The sequence below is a fragment of the Lepus europaeus genome, chromosome 7 (assembly GCF_033115175.1).
Source record: "Lepus europaeus isolate LE1 chromosome 7, mLepTim1.pri, whole genome shotgun sequence".
Lineage (NCBI taxonomy): Eukaryota > Metazoa > Chordata > Mammalia > Lagomorpha > Leporidae > Lepus > Lepus europaeus.
The window spans coordinates 82,402,801-82,419,647 of record NC_084833.1 but is presented as its reverse complement, the minus strand read 5'-3'; the positions used below and the strand labels follow the sequence as shown (position 1 = coordinate 82,419,647).

Genomic DNA, 16,847 nt, shown 5'->3' with positions numbered 1-16,847 from the left:
CCTAAACGGAAGAGTGGGAGAAAATGTCATGACTGACCAACTCTGATCTCCCACTGCCATCGCTCCTGGGGGTGGGCTAGTCTTGCTCTGAGCCCCATAGCATCCTGAGCCCCAGCCTCACACCCTCCATGGCTAGGGGCACACAGCACAGCCCCCACCCTCTGCAGGGACTCCTACATCTGTCCTGTAATGTCTCCAGTGCCTAACGCACTGCCGGGCTTCATTCCACCAATGTCGTCTGCGTGACTACCATGCCCCAGACTCTGAAATAAATAAGCTCTCTGAACATTTCCTGGATGGATGGGTAGATAGATGGATGATGGATATTATTGCTGTCCAATGGACGGCTCCACCCGGAGCAGTCGGAGTCCCCAGTCCTCCTCCCCTCACCCCCTCTCACCGGCTGTCATTTCACTTTGCTAAAAGCCTCTGTTCCCGTGGAGCCATTTAGACCGGTCCCTCTCTGTCCTCAGGCCACGGCTAGCACTTTCCTTTTCTCCCTCCACCCGGCATCCAGCGGACTCTAGAATCAAGGCCAGCAAACTGGGTGTGAACGGAAGGAGCGGCTCATTATTTGCCATTATTTACCTCTGAGTGTATGCACTCCCATTCCTTCCCACATTGATTAGCTCTCTCGCTCTCTCTCTCTCCTCGGGATCTGGTTCAGCCGCAGTTGATGCTCATCTGCATCTAGCCCTAGAGAACCTGCAGGACCCTCGGGAGGAGGAAGAGGGGGTGGCGGCGACAAGAGGCGGCGGGCCGAGGTGCGGCAGCCACACGGTCCGGGGCCCGCGCCTTGCCGCCCAGGAAGCCCATGCCCGGCCCGTGCCGCCTGGGGCTTGCCCATGAAGCCTCTGCCGAGCCGGAGGAGGAAAACCCAAGGCTTCTCGCTGGGACTCTTCGCCCTCTGCCTGGCCACGGCCCGCTGTCTGCAAAGTAAGTACTGGGCTTGGGGAGGGCAGCGCCGGTGCATGCAGAGGGGTCGCGCAACTGCGGGAGGAGACCTTGTCCGGTGGGGGGCGCGAGGTGAGCCCCGGCAGGCAGGCCCCGCACCACCCTTTGCTATAGGGGCTGGGCGCAGCCACGAGCCCGGGCGCCGACTGCGGCCCAGTGGGGCCACCGCAGAGCTGAGGCAACCTGGCCCCGGCGCCACAACGGGGTGTGCGCCCCGCTGGCGAGCACAGGAGGCGGTTATCAGAGCCGGAAGCCCGCGCGGAGATAACCGGCTTCCAGCCCGTGGCCTCCACGATCTGGGGGATTTCCTGGAACATCCGGACTGCAGCCCTCGGAGGGCACACGGAGCCCGCCCCCTACTGTGCCCTTCCATGCACCTCCAGGTCACCTGGGCTCCGCAGGCCAGATGAACCCCTAGCAGCTGGCTTCTGAAGAAAGGGGGTTGGGCAATGGGGCCTGAATTCCTCAGGCAAGAGCTGGTCCTCACCACCCTGCACCGGGTGCACCGCTTGGGGGTGGGGCGAGGGTGGGGCTGGCTCTGGACCCTCTTGCCAGAGGGGTGAGTCGGACTGTAACGCACAGTCCCAGCAGCTCTCATCCCGCACACAACAGAGTGCAAAGCGATCTGTAATCATCAACATTATCACTCCTATTTCATGGATTAGTCAACTGAGCTTTAGACAGAACCCCAGGCTGGGCGGCTGGAGCAGTAAGGACCACAGGTCCTTTTGTATTCACCATCCTTGGATTTTAGGAGACTCCTGCCATTGAGCCCCCAGGGCAACCCTAGGAAATAAAGTGCTACTCCTTTTTCTTTCTAATCTTGACATATGTACATTTTATATTTGTTAGGGAGTTATCTTATTACTTATTTGAGAGACAGAACTCCCACCTGCTGGTTTTCCAAATGCCTGCCACAGCCGGGAAGCCAGGAGCTTGGAACTCCATCTGGGTCACCCACAGAGGCAGCAGTGACCCAAGCATTTGAACCACCACCACCACCACCACCACCACCACCACCACCACCACCCCGCTGTTTCCCAGGGTGCACATTAGCTGGAATCAGGAGCAGAGCTGAGACTCAAACCCAGAACTCTGACCAATATGGGATTTGGGGATCTTAACAGCTAAGCCAAACACCGCCCCGTAACTGCTGCTGCCATCCCTGTTTCACAAACAACAAAGCTAGGCACAGAAGGATTGTTACTCCCGTGGGGGACGTCCATTCAATGGAGAAACCAGATTCAAACGGGGCAACCTGGCACTCTTGGCTTTATATATTTCTGGGTAGAGCTTGGCTTTGGAGGTTGCAAGTCTCAGAATCCCAGTAATGGGATGCAGCATGTTCCTCTGGTGGCCATGGAGCAAGAAATAGTTGTGAGTCTTGCAAGGTATGCGGTGTCTTTGCTATTGCACTAACCTCTTCTGCAGTTGTCCAAACCCCAAGTACATCATTCGTAACACAGGTGTCCGGAGGACAGCGATGTCCAGGGGCCAGCCATTGCCTTAGCATATAATTCTTCCAGGCGCTCACTCGTCACTACATCCCTCCTTGCAGGAAGCAGGCCTCAGTGGATGTGGGAGACACCGTGGTGCACAGTATTGGACTCAGGAAGTTTAGCATCTCAGGGAGAAGACAGGCATGTGAGCAAGGGTGCCAGCCTTGGCATGGCAAACCTGGACAGGCAGGAGGTGCCACATGCTGGGAGTCCTTGAGATTCAGCACCGAGATCTGGGAAGCCAGAGTAAACATCCCAAAGGATGTCACACCTACTGAGACCCAATGGACAGAAAACAGTCAGGAAATGGGACAAGAGGAGTACGGGGTGTCCCAGACTGAGGACAGCCTGCACAAAAATCTAGGGGGCAGGTAAAAGTGTGCAATTATCCATTGACTGTCTGCTACACATCATGTGTGTCCCAGGAGGGCAAACACTCTTGCAGCTCTGGGTCCTCACACTTGCCCAGTGGTAGGCAGGGCCTACCCCTTAAAAGAATTAAGAATTGCACCTGCCTGAATGGGGCTCTGCCTTAGGGCCAGCCCTAGTGATGCAGGTGGGCCTCTCTCCTCACACCAGCTCCTGCATTCTCTGCCTCTTCAGCCTCTGTCAAAAGCTCCTAACCAGAGAGTGCAGTGTTCTTCATATACACTGAAGTCTTGTGTTGAAGCAAGCCCACACACACAAGCACCCTGTGTTTGAAGCCTTTCTTTTATGTGTGACACTGGTATGAACTCAGTGTCAGCCTAGCTTGAAGCCCCAACTTCCCATGTGACAGTGTTTGGAGGTGGGGCCCTGGGTGGATAACTAGACTTAGATGAGGTCATAAAGCTTGGCCCCATGACGGGATTAGCATCCTTCTGAAGAGGAAGAGCGAGAGCTTCTCTCTATCTTCACACAGAGAAAAGGCAGCATTAGCAAGCCAGGAAGAGCCCTCACCAAAAAACGAATCTGCAGACATGGTAGCCTTAGACTTTCCAGCATCCAGAACTGTGAGAAATAAATTTCTGTTGTTGAAGCCATGCAGCCTAGGAGATTTTATTATAGCAACGCAAGCCAAGAAAGAAATGGGTGCCAGCGCTGTGGCCTTCAAGGGTTAGGTCCATATGGGTGCTGGTTCAAGTCCCAACTGCTCCATTTCCAGTCCAGTTTCCTGCTAATGTGCCTGGGAAAACAGCAGAAGATAGCCCAAGTGCTTAGAAGATTTGGAAGAAGCTCCTACCTTTGGGCTGACCCAGCCCTGGCCATTGAGGCCATTTGGGAAGTGAACCAATAGATGGAAGATGTATATGCGTGTGTGTGTGTGTGTGTGTGAGAGAGAGAGAGAGAGAGAGAGAGAGAGAGAGAGACACTAACCCTCTCTCTTATTCTGCCTTTCAAATAATCTAAAAAACAAATTTGATACTGAGAAATGGAATACTAACATAATAAATATGTAAAAACATGGAAGTGGCTTTGGAACCAGGTAATTGGTAGAGGTTGGAGGAGTTTAGGAGTATACTCTAGAATTATGGATGCTAAAGGAAAGTCTGATGACCTGTCACACAGAAATGGGGAACATGTCATTGAATAGAAGAAAAGTGATGATGCTCGTTTTAACATGGTGAAGAACCTGGATGAATTGTGTTTGTGTCCCCATGCTTTGTGGAAAGTAGAACATAGAAGTGATAGAATTGGATTTTAGCAGAAGAGATTTCTAAGCAAAGTGTTGAAGGAAGAGCTTGGTTCCCCCTAACTTCTTATAGAATTCAAGAAATGAGAAATACATTGATCAAAGAATTGTTAAGCAAAAAGGAACCAGTACTTAAAGATTTGAAAAATTCTCAACCTGTCTATATTGCAGTAAGTGAAAAGGCATGTTCAGAAGAGAACAGCAAGGCGTGGCCAAACAGCCATTTGATAAGATTAGTATAAGTGTGAACCTAGGCCCTGGCCAGTCACCCCTGCAGAAACACTGCCCGCTTGAACTGTAGGGGTCAGAAACAGGACCGAATGAAGGAAGACTGGCAGACTCTGAACACCCTACAGGATCGGACCAGACAGGTGCTCAGCTGCGAACACGATGCACCGTTCAAGAACGAGGGAATAAGCAGCGGGATTCAGAGATCATCAGGGCTGCTAGCTCAGTTCCAACAGCCCAGACAGTGGCTTCCCAGAGCCTCCTGAGAGAGCTCCAGAGGGTGTGGCCCCTGCTGCATCGTGTTCTGAAGGCCGAACATCAAATCAAAGAGGATTATTCTCAAGTAGCAGCATTCTGATCTAATGGTATTCCCCCCACCTTGTTTTGGACTTGCTTGGGACCCATTGCCCTTTTCTGCATTCTGATTTCTCCCCTTTGGAATGAGAATGTCTACCCTGTCCCACCATTGTATTTTGGAAGCACATAGCTCACATGTTAGACTGTCTGTCTGCTTAGAAAGCTGGCAGATTTCCTACAGCTGGCCAGCAGGCAGGGGCTAGCTCCTTCCTTTCTAGCTCTCAACACAGCAAATCAGCCATCAGGCCTGCGAGTACCCAGTGCTCCCTCTTGTTTGGAAATAGGTGATCTAAGACTAAAGTAGGATGGTTTGGATAATGGCACGGACAGGTGAGTTTTCTTCCTTGGTTCCTACCCTCATTTCTAAGAAGCAACTGCTCCCCCCAGACATATACAACACACACACACACACACAGTGTATGTGTACCCCTTAACAGGGTAGGAACATGGCTGACGGCGGTGGTCTTAGCCCGGTGCCCAGCAGAATGGAGGAAGAGAGTCAGGGCCGAGTCTGGGTGTGAAGAGGGTGTGGACAGCCCCAGAGCTGGAGCTGTGGGTTCAGGGCTTAGCTGAGGATAGGAATGAACAGAGAGGGGTGGCGTGTGCAGGGTAGGAGCAATCTCCTGAGGGCCCTTGAGAGACTCCCAGATCCATGTCTCCAGGATGAAGCCTCCCTGGTCACCTCTACGTAGACACACTGAACTTCTACTCTGCTGCCTAGAGCTCTATCCCGGCGCCCAATGAATCAGAGATAAAGGAGATGTGGCCTTGCTCCACACTGTCCTTTCAGATTTATAGAGAATAGTTTTGCATTCATGCAAGTGTACTCACTGGGAAAAGGCGGGTTTTCAGCATGCTTATACTTGTTATTCAGCAAGTTAGATTTCATGCTGATTTTTCTTTTAGCTTTATCCATGTTGATCAGCCGGGATCTTGTGCAGTCCTTTCAACTACTACTCCTACCAGTATGCCATCACGTAGATCTACATCTTTTTTTAAAAAAAATATTTTATTCATTTGACAGGGAGAGTTACAGACAGTGAGAGAGACAGAGACAGAGACAAAGGTCTTCCTTCTGTTAGTTCACTCCCCAAATGGCCACTATGGCTGGAGCTACCCCGATCTGAAGCCAGGAGCCAGATGCTTCCTCCCAGTCTCCCATGCGGGTACAGGAGCCCAAGCATCCAGGCCATCCTCCACTGTTCTCCCAGGCCACAGCAGAGAGCTGGACTGGAAGAAGAGCAACTGGAACTATAACACATGGGATACCGGCGCTGCAGGCGGAGGATTAACCTAGTGCGCCACGGCACCAGCCCCACATAGAACTACATCTTAGCCAGCAGTCCCCTCCTGGTAGACATTGAAGCTTTCAGCTTCCAGCTGTCACTCAGAGGGGAGAAACAGACCCCTTATACTGGGTGACATGCGCAGTGCTAGTGACAAACACACTACAATGATGAAATGCCATGTCCCAGCCGATGGGCACGCCCTGCACACACACCTCCCCCAACATGCCCAGAGGACTAAACTGCAGCCCTGGAGGGTAGGTCACACAGAAAGTCACCCAAAGCCTGCATTCCCGACTTCCAAGGGCCTTCCTGAGCGTACTCCCTGCTGCTCTGGGGGCAGAGTCGAGTCCCAGACACCCTCTGCTCTCCCCCATTCCCGGAGCCTAATGACAACGAAGTATGTCATATGCTCTAAGACGTTTTTAAAAAAACATTTTACAATGTTTGTTTTAAAAATTTCTTGGAGCCGGCACCGCGGCTCACTAGGCTAATCCTCCGCCTTGCGGCGCCGGCACACCGGTTTCTAGTCCCAGTCGGGGCACCGATCCTGTCCCGGTTGCCCCTCTTCCAGTCCAGCTCTCTGCTGTGGCGCAGGAAGGCAGTGGAGGATGGCCCAAGTCCTTGGGCCCTGCACCCCATGGGAGACCAGGAGAAGCACCTGGCTCCTGCCATCGGATCAGCGCGGTGCGCCAGCCGCAGCGCGCCACCGCGGCGGCCATTGGAGGGTGAACCAACGGCAAAAAGGAAGACCTTTCTATCTGTCTCTCTCTCACTGTCCACTGTGCCTGTCAAAAAAAAATTTTTTTTTTCTTGGAAAGGCAGAGTGACAAAGAGGGGAAAACAAGAGAGATACCTTCCATCCGCTGGCTTACTCCCCCAAATGCCTGCAACAGCCAAGGCTGGGCCAGGCCAAAGCCAAGAGCCAAGAATTCTGTCCCAATCTCCCACATGGATGGCAGTACTTGAGCCATCATCTGCTACCTCCCAATCACATAGCAGGAAGGGGAGGTGGGTGGGACTCAGTCCCAGTTCTCTGAGATATGGGTGTCCCAGGTGGCAGCTTAGCCCACTGTGTCAGAATACCTGCCCTAAAACATTTTAGTATGTCCAGATCCAAGGTGCACGTTACAAATTCCGATGGGCTGCAGTGGAGTCCTTCCCGAGAAGATGTGTGTGGCTTCTGCCAGTCATTACAGGAGGCCCCTACCTGAGGAGTCAGGAAGGACTTCACGGGGAGCGCAAGGCTGAGTCTTGAAAGCAGAACAGGGCACAGAACTGCAGGCACAGAGCAGGTGCTCAAAAAACAGGTGCCCTAATCTTTGGGGCCTGGCAGCATAGGGATGTGCTGAGCCAGAGAATGGGAAGTGGGTGTTGCGCTACCAGGCACCAATGGAGCATTTAGCTGGTGCCCCAGAGACCTCATGACACTCACTGAGCCCCCACAGCCTGTGCACTCTGAAGCTGGGTCTCTCTGCACATGGGTTTTCCATGAAAACTGGGCTTGGAGTAGAACAGCATTTACTTACCCAGCAGAAACCGGAGTGGGAAGAAGGGGAATTGGCAAGCTCCAAGCTGGAAATTAACTTTCCCTTGCAAGTGATTTGCTCGGCTGGGAAGGAATTCACCTGCTGGGCAAAGGGGAAAGGACACCCTGGACCGTAAAGGAAGCACAGGAGAGGCCTTGTCTGTGTGACCAGTTGGTCAAGAAAACACACTGGCCTTCCCCACTGCTGAGATGCACCATCAGGTGCCATGCTGACCCCAGGAGAATCCCAGCTGCCTGCAAAGGGCCAGTTCCAGTCCCAGTGCTGTCCTTCTTCCATGGAGAAGGGGCAAGCGTAGTAGTTCTGAGCCAAGGCTGCACATCAGAACCACCTGGGGGACATAGAAGATGGACAAGAGCCCACGTCCTATCAAAGCCCAGCTAAATCAGTATCTGAGACCAGGACCCGGCATGGTTTCACTTTGCTTCTAAGCTCCTTGGGGGATTCTAATGTGAGACCAAGTGGAGAGCTACTCACTGGATCATCCCCAGGTGCCCTGCAGTGGTCTGGCCCTGTGGAAACAGCTTGTCAGGAAGCACATGCATGTCACCCACCTTCTGATCCCAGAACACCCACAACCGTGAGGTAGAGCCTTGCTGTGTCTTAGTTGTGGTTTTATCCTGGCAAACCCACAGTGTCCCATCAGGCTCAGGACAGGAGGCAAAGCTGCTTGGCTTTGAAGTTTGGTTCAGCTCAGTAGTTCCCGAGCACCTACTGTGCATTGGATAGCATTCCAGGAACTGGGGCTACACAGCAGGTTCCTGAACCCCAGCGAAAGGCAGATCCTAAACAGATATTTGACATCAGACGCCCTGGAGGCACTGAGAAATGTCCTTAATTCAGTTTCAGTTGGGAGGACCTTCTCAAAGAGGAAGCTTTGAAAACAAAGCAGGAAGTAGTCAGGGGCACAGAGGGAGAGAGAAAGTCTGAGCAGAGGACCCAGGAGGAGGGATGATTATTTTTTAGTTGAGCTTGTTTTTCCAATTTCCATCATATTCATATTCAATCTGACAAACTGTCTGAGAGTTAAGGGAATGGCGCTTGGAGAGTCTCAAATCCTGGGTGGAAAGTGCTGGAATAACTCCTCTTTCCTCTGCTAGACCTGGTCTCAGAGGAGGAGGGAGCAGGGGTCCCTGGGCACCGAGCACTGGTAAGGGGATACAATATGAAACTCCTCTGACCTCCGCCCTTCTGTACTAATGCTCACTAACGTGGGCTACATCACGTGCCTTTTGGAAACCAATGCCTAAAACTAGAACCTGGGACCTGTGCTTCCTCTCCTCACCCACCAATACTTCCACATTCTTTGAGGTGGCACTCCAGAGCTTCTTAAACAAGAACTTGGTCCTTTATGTCAAGTCAGCAGTCAGTTCAATTCAACTGCCTTTGCATGAGTGAGCCAGCCCTCACATCATGTACTGCTGGGTGCTGCTGCTTCACACCTAAACACAACACAATGCCTGCTGTCCCTCTGAGCAGTGCAGACAATCACTCATCTCATGTGAGCTGAGCTGCAGAAGTCTCATGGGACCCAGCAAAGGAGGGGACATTTAAGATGGATTGAAAAAGTGAACAAGGGAGCCAGCACTGTGGCATAGGTTAAGCCTCTGCCTGCGGCGCTAACATCCCATATGGACACCAGTTCTGATCCTGCTAATGTGCCTTGGAAAGCAGTGGAAGATGGCACAAGTGCTTGGGCCCCTGCACCCATGCGGGAGTCCCAGAAGAAGCTCCTTGCTCCGGATCAGCCCAGCTCCATCTGTTGTGGCCATTTGGGGAGTGAACCAGCAGATAGAAGATCTGTCTCTCCTTCTGTGTATCTCTGCCTTCCAAATAAATAAAAATATTTTTAAAGTGAACAGATTGCTGAGAACAGGGAAGGAATAACTGAGATGACTTGAGTGGATTCAGGCCCAGTGGGGGATGGTCCATAACTGGGTGCCATGGAATTAGGGGTGGAGAGGACTGATGGGAAGTGGGGATGGAGGAGAAAGTTAGGAACAGCTTGCTGAGGTCTTTCCGGAGCACGGGAGACACAAGAAGATGTGTGAGTTACAGAGGTCACCAACAATACCCTCCAGCCAACTGAAGAGAAGGAAGCCAGTATCTCTCAAGCTTTTATGACCATTTATAACAATCATAAGAAAAGAGTAACCGTGACTCTACTGAACACGTACTTTGTGCCAAGCACTCTAACAGCTGCTTTCCATCCTGCAAAGTCATCCTGCAAAGAAATGTGATGAGCCTCCATTTTCCAGGTGAGGAAACTGAGGCTCAGAGAGGCTAGGGGAGTTGCCCAAAGGCATGCATTCCGCTTGTGCTAGGCTCTGGGCAGCTCCTGTGTTCACACAGCTAACATTGGTCTCAGAGGATGAGCCATTCATCAAGAAGGAGTGAGTGCTCAGAGAGAGGAAGAAGGAGCAATGAGAACACCCAGTGGAGACCCTGAACCTGATGCTGAGAGGCTGGGGAAGGCTTCGAGACAGCGTGCAGAGGAGTGCACCGTTAATCTCCTTGGAGAGCACTGCACTCTTCTCTCTGCGGTACCCAGGCATGTGTGTGCCTGCATTATTTTTTGATCACTATTCCTCCCTCTTCCAGGTGCCTTCAGGCCTCCTATAACTCTCCCCTAAAGAATTGTTGGGCAATCATACCACCTCATTCCTTCCTGCTACCTCCTGTTCAATACACATCCCACAGAGGTGCCTGAAAGGACCCTGCCTTCCAGTTCTCCAGGATGGCCTGATGCTGAGCCCTGCAGCCCAGCTTTGCAGAGGGCAAACCCAGCCAGCCCCAGCCCCAAGGCTATGGCAGGGTGAGGCACACACTGCTGTCATGCCTGACTGCTTTGGTATCTTTTCAGTAGCACGGCAGGACTCTACCATAGCCTGTGGCCTTTCAGAAAAGTCTAGTTTTCCAGCAAGGGTGTCTTTTGTTTGTACCAGGAAAAGGAGTGTTGGGAATGTTCCAGAAGGCATTCCACAAGCAGGCATTCACCATCACCCAATCCCTCACCATACTTCCAGAAGAGAACCACAAACACACAGGTGCCGTGTTAGTCCAAATCGGCTGCTGCAGCCCAACACTGTAGGGTGAATAATTTTTCAAAACTGAAACTTGGTGCTCACTGTTCTGGAAACTGGGAGTCTGAGGTCAAGGTGGTAGCAGGTTCAGTATCCGGTGAGAGTTACTCAGAGTTGGCAACTTCTGTGACCTCATATGGTGCAAAAGGCAACACAGCTTGCCCGAGCCCCTTTTCTAAGTGTACTCATTCTACCCATGGCTTAATCACATCTCAAAGGCCCACCCACCCCTTGATTGCCTTCACACTGGGCATTAGGTTCCAACACAGGAATTTGGGGAAGACACCAACATTCAGACCACAGCCTACTATGTGACATGGAGTGCAAGAAGAACGTCCTCCGCCAACACACCCGCTCCCGCCCCATTCCAGCTCCACACTCCTAGGGATGGGGAGCTCGCTCTATGCGTCCTTGAAGAAGTCTCACGAATCACAGCTACTACTTATTGAGTAATTACCGAGTGTTAGAAACTATGGTAAGCCCCTTACATAGTGCGTCTCATTTAAGCCGCATTCTGCTGCATGGGGTGGGCCCCGCATCACCGTAACATCCATATTTCGGAGGAGCTATGGCTGAGGCTGAACGAAATCAAGTAATTGACCCCCAAGCCTCACAGTTCTTACTAGCAGAGCTAAACTTGGCCACAGTCTGACTCCAGAATCCAAGGACACACCCACTATGTACACACTGTCTCCATTCTGTCCGGTACCTGTGTCCTTTCCATCTCTACCCTTGGTCCGCCTACTGGTAATCACGGGGTGTCCCCAGTGCCCCTGTTACAGGCTCCCTCCGCTTGTTATCAAAGGGCCAGGTGGGTCTAAGCAAACCAATACTAACTTTAGAAGCCGGTTCCCCACCTGCCATAAAGGCCTAGCCGCATACCTCAGACAAGATAGTTGCGTGCCTCTTGAAACTGCCTTTAAGTTATAACTTACTGGTTCTTGTATTGTAAAACTGTCTTACCTTGCAGTTGTAATTCATTAATTCCTGAGAACCTAAGATAATACTAGGCTCCCTGAGACTGCCCCAAAACTTCCTGGAAAGTATCTCGTAACTGCCTTGCTACATTTAGGGTATGAAAGTAGGCAAAGACCAGGACTGGGGCTTGGCTTTTGAGATTGGAGTCTAGTCAAGCCCGCATGCGTAAATAAACGGTGTTCATTTCCTCCCAAAGCCTCCAGCGCCGTTTGGTTTCTGTGGCCTTTGTCCATCACGTTCCCTTCTCCATGATGAGAAGTTGTGCATCACAGGCAGGCGGCTGCCCGACCAAAGGGGTGTTAACAACCTTGGGCCCCTGGGGATCCTCAGAGCATCCTCAGGCCCCTTTGTTTGCCCTGGTGGGGTTCTAAAGCGGGTGCGGGAACCGTAGGGAACATTAGCGATTCAAGCCTCAATCCGACCTACTGAGGAAAAACTGCAGGGGGAGGGGGAGGCCCGGCAATGTTAACAAGCCCTCTCCCCCCACCCCCACCCCGGGGTTCTGACCCAGCTGACTGAGAGCTGCAGTGCTGGGGTGTTGGAGCAAATGCAGTCCCTTCGCCTATCTGCGCTTCCTCCTAAGCCCCCAAACCGTCACCAGAAACGGTGATGTAAAAACAAAGGGTGCAGTAAAAATATGGGGGGGTGCCAGAAAGAGCGCACTTCTAAACATTACCTTGAAAGGGCTGCCGCAGTATCCTGGACGTCTCTCCTTCAGCGTTCCTTTGGCTTCAGGCTTTTACGAGGGAGGCGCACCACCCCCCCAGGTGTTGTAATGCATGACCTCCAGCTGCTAACACTTTAATGTGGATTAGCTCAGTGCTTACCAATCCTGGCCCAACACTGGAGTCACATAGGGAGTTCTAAAAATCAGGTTAGTCCCACCTCCAAAGATTCTGAATTCACTAGCAAGGTAGTATCTGTCTGCTTTCTTTCTAATTGTTTTTCAAAATGTTTATTTTATTTGAAAAGGGGAGCAGGGAGGAGAGAGAGAGAGAGAGAGAGAGAGAGAGAGAGAGAGAGAGAGAGAGAGAGAGAGAGAATACAGAGAAAGCGATAATGTTGCTATCTGGTGGGTGATTCACACCCCAAATGCCCACAACAGCCAGAGTTGAACCACGCTAAAGCCAGGAACTCAGTCTTGGTAGGAGCAGATATCCAAGTACTTAATCCATCACCTGCTGAAGTCAGAAGTGAGCTGGGACTCAAACCCAGGCACTCCCATATGAAATGTGGGTGCCTCAAACCAGTGTCTTACTTGCTTTGCCAAGTGTCTGCCTGGAGGGTGATGTTGTTAAAACCTCCATGAATAGCACAATGTTCAATCAAGGTCTGAAAACAACTTGATTAGCTAATTCAATCCTTTCCACCTAGAAAGCTACATACCCAAAGGCTATCATTCCTGGAAACAAGAGCCACAGAGGTTGGTGTATTCCTTTGCTGGGACTGCCAGAACACAGCACCACAACGGGGTGACTTAAACGCCAAGCTCCTCGTCTCACTTCCAGAGACTGGAAGTCTGCGGTCAAGGCCAAGGTGTTGGCAGGCTGGTTCCTTCCCCGGGCTGAGAGGCTGCTCATTCCAGGCCTCCCCCTCTCTTCTGGTGGCTGCTGGCCTTCTCCATTGTTCCTCAGCTCATAGACACATCACCTGGTCTCTGCTGTCACCTTCACCTGGCATTCTGTGTGCCTGTGTATCTCGGTGTCCAAATTTTCCCTTTGTAGAAAGACACCAGCCACATCAGATTAGGACTCGCCCAAGGGACCGCTTCCTCCTGGTTACTTCTGCAAAGACCTTGCCTCCAGACAAGACCACCTGCTGACTACCGGTTAGGATAGCAACTTGTCTTTTTGAGAGACACAACTCAAATCATAACAGGCAAGCAAAAAAGGATAGGGCCCTAGGTAGGAAGCAGATCTAGGTGGCATCAAGCCCTGACTACTCTCCGTCCTAACGTCTAGTCTGCAGCTCCTTCCTAGCGCTCACCCAGCCCACTATATCACTTCTTCAAGCCAGCTCAGGAAGGCTATGATAATCAATATTTTTCACCTGCTATACAAAGGGCGTTCTAACTGCGTGTCAGACCCTGAGTCTTTACCATCACCATATGAGCGAGGCATTAAGGCATCCCTGCCATGCAGAGAAGTGGATTCAGGCCGGCGCCCCAGCTCACTTGGCTAATCCTCAGCCTGCAGCACCGGCACCCTGGGTTCTAGTCCTGGTTGGGACACCGGATTCTGTCCTGGTTGCTCCTCTTCCAGTCCAGCTCTCTGCTGTGGCCCAGGAAGGCAGTGGAGGATGGCCCAGGTCCTTGGGCCCTGCACCCACATGGGAGACCAGGAGGAAGCACCTGGCTCCTGGCACTGTGCCGGCCGTAGCAGCCATTTGGGGGGTGAACCAAAGGAAGGAAGACCTTTCTCTCCGTCTCTCTCTCTCACTGTCTAACTCTGCCTGCCCCCCCAAAAAAAAGTGGATTCAGAGAGTCTAAGCAACTGAAAGGAGGGTACAAGGCCTGAGGGAATGTGTGCAGAGGGTGGCCAAGGTACCTGCCAAGGACACAAAGTGAGCCATGTCTCTCACCAGGACTGGCACCATGACCCCAGCAGTCAATTGCACCCACAGCTGCCTCTCTTCCCAGCAGTCCTGGGCCACAGGAGCACCTGCCTCTCCTGCAGCCTGGCAGCCTCGCACACCCAGGACCAGCTCTCTCCTTTCTCATCTATACTTCCTGCAACCTTGGTGTAGCATCACATCTCTCTCAGAGGCACCCCACAAGACCCCGCATCCAATCCCAAACTCTCAGAGATTCTGATTGGCCCAGCTCACGGCAGGTGGCCTGCCTTGGTCCAGTCACCTGTAGCCGGAGGTGGTTTTGCCAGGGTGCTCTTTGCAGCGGCTCTGATGGGGCAGCCAAAGTAACCGAGTCATCCTAGACTTCCAAATGCAGTGTCCCTAGAAGGAGGGGCTCTGGCAGGTTGGTACCCCACCCACCTCTTCACAAAAGCTTGCTGAATGGAAGGCAGCTGAATTTGTGTGGTCTGGAATCAGGGCTCCCTGGGTGGGAAATCAGAGAAAGGACCTCCTGTGCTCCTCCGGAATTGTCCTCAGCTGACAAGCACTCTTACCACATGGTTTTTTTTATGTGTGTCTCTTTACACTGAATCCTTGACAGCCAAGCCACAAGGTTTCCTATTACAAAAGACAGAATGGCAGGCAGTCCACAGAGGTGAGGGATTTGCACAAAGTCACCCAGCTAGGGTGCATGCAGCTGAGACAAAAGCTGGGTCTTCTGGCTGCACTGTGCATGCTCCGCTGTGTGGGGTAGCCTTCCCGGGGTCCCCCATCTACCCCATCTTGCCCTCTCCTGCCACCCTCTGCTCCCACCTATAGATGCCCCCACTGATACCCCTCCCCATGCCCTGGACCAGATATGCCCTTGGCATAGGAGGAGGAGGAGTGTGGTACTGACTTCATATACCGCCTGCTGACTTTCTACTTAAGGGTAGGGAAGCAGTTTGCCTGTTCTCTTTGTTTAAAAAAAAAATCACACTTTTCCTAGGTGAGTTTGCAGCAGCCTGGAATATGCAATGCCTTGTCTTCTGATTAGCCCTGGCCTTCTTTAAGGCACAGCTGGTCTGGAGCTCTGGTGCACACCCGTGCTTGTCATTGTCTTTTATTTACTAGAGGCGGGGAGCGCAATGCTAAGTGTTTGGCACACGCGCTGTCACTTTCATTCCTTCCAGCATATCTCATCTGTCAGGTGGCTGTGGCCAGACAGAGGGACAGAGGGTGAGAGACAGAGGGTCAGCAGCAGAGGCAACCTGAATAAAGACTAGATCAGTACTGGAAGCCACATCTGTTTGCCTGGCTCATCATCTCTGAAGCCCTGGTCTCTAGGGAGAAGTCCTAGGGATTCTTTGCACATGTGGCCCCATCTGCCAGAAACAGGGAAACCGGGCTGTGTGTGTGTGAGTGCATATGTGGAGCGTGGGTACACACACATGCGTGTGTCACAGGGCAGCTTAGGCAGGAGTACTATATATGTATTTCAGACAGAAATGGAAGCACATTGCATCCCAAGGATTGCATCCCAATGGAAGCACATTGCATCCCAAGAGCTGGCTGCCCAAACCCCTGTTTCTGAGCTCAGTTTGGCGTTCTCCTGGGTTCTGCACCTCACAACCCCTAGAGCCATGTGTAAGGGAAGTCACTGCTCAGGAGCTCCCACTCGTGTGCCAGCACTCTGCCTAGCTTAGGGCTGCAATGGAGAAGCAAGCAGGCAGCTCCTGCCCTCATGGGACTTACCACCCAAATAGGGGACCCGACGTGACAAAATTTCACAAGTGGGCACTTACAAATGGCAATCGTTACTGTAACGGACAGGTGTCGCGAGAACAGAGAAAAGAGGCCTGACCAGCCTAGGGGTTGGCACAGGTTCCCCAGAAAGAGGCAATGGCTGTGGTCTGAAGGCTGAATAAAGATTCACAGCAAACAAGGGAAGAGCAGGCGGAGGGAGCAGCCTGTGCAAAGTCCCTGTGGTGGAAGAGAATACGATGGACTGAAAGGGCTGAAAGAAGGTCATGTGCAGGGAGCCCAGAGCATAAGGGTGTGCTGAAGACCCTGAGGCTCAAGGTGTGGCCAGAGCCCAGACCATGCTGGCCGGGTGAGCCACATGACTGACTTCACTCCCAGAGCCGTGGGGAGCCAGAGGAGAGTTTTCAGCAGGAGAGTGACCCACCACAATTCACATTTTGAAACAGATCACTCACGACTGGTGCTGTGGCATAGTAGGTTAAGCTTTACCCTGTAGTGCTAGCATCCCATATGGGCGCTGGTTCGAGTCCCAGCTGTTCCCCTTCCGATCCAGCTCTCTGCTTAGGGCCTGGGAAAGCAGCAGCAGATGACCTGCGTGCTTGGGCCCCTGCACCTGTGTGGGAGAAGAAGCTCCTGGCTTGGGCCATTGCAGCCATTTAGGAGTGAAACAGCAGATAAATGATGCCTCTCTCTCTCTCTCTAACTCTACCTCTCAAATAAATAAATAAATCTTTAAAAAAGAAAAACATCACTGAGGATGCTGTGCAGACAGTAGGTCCGGGAGGAGAGCAGGCACAGCAAAGCCAATTGGAAGAGCACTGTGACCAGGCACAAGGTGGTGGCTTGGACTAAGGTGACAGAGGAAGAAAGAGTGAGCATGGCGGCCTCAGGTCACATTTGGAGGCGTGTAGGACAAGGTGACAGACGTG

The 16,847-nt window shown here is 52.2% G+C and overlaps 1 protein-coding gene across 1 annotated transcript in view; it reads left to right on the top strand.

Annotated features, from left to right (window-relative positions):
* Positions 1-845: 845 nt before the first annotated feature.
* VSTM5 (V-set and transmembrane domain containing 5) overlaps positions 846-16,847 on the top strand; it is a 32,018-nt gene continuing 16,016 nt past the window's right edge. The window contains exon 1 of the mRNA XM_062198308.1: positions 846-936. Coding sequence (XP_062054292.1) covers positions 846-936 — 91 coding nt within the window. The remainder of the gene's footprint in view (positions 937-16,847) is intronic.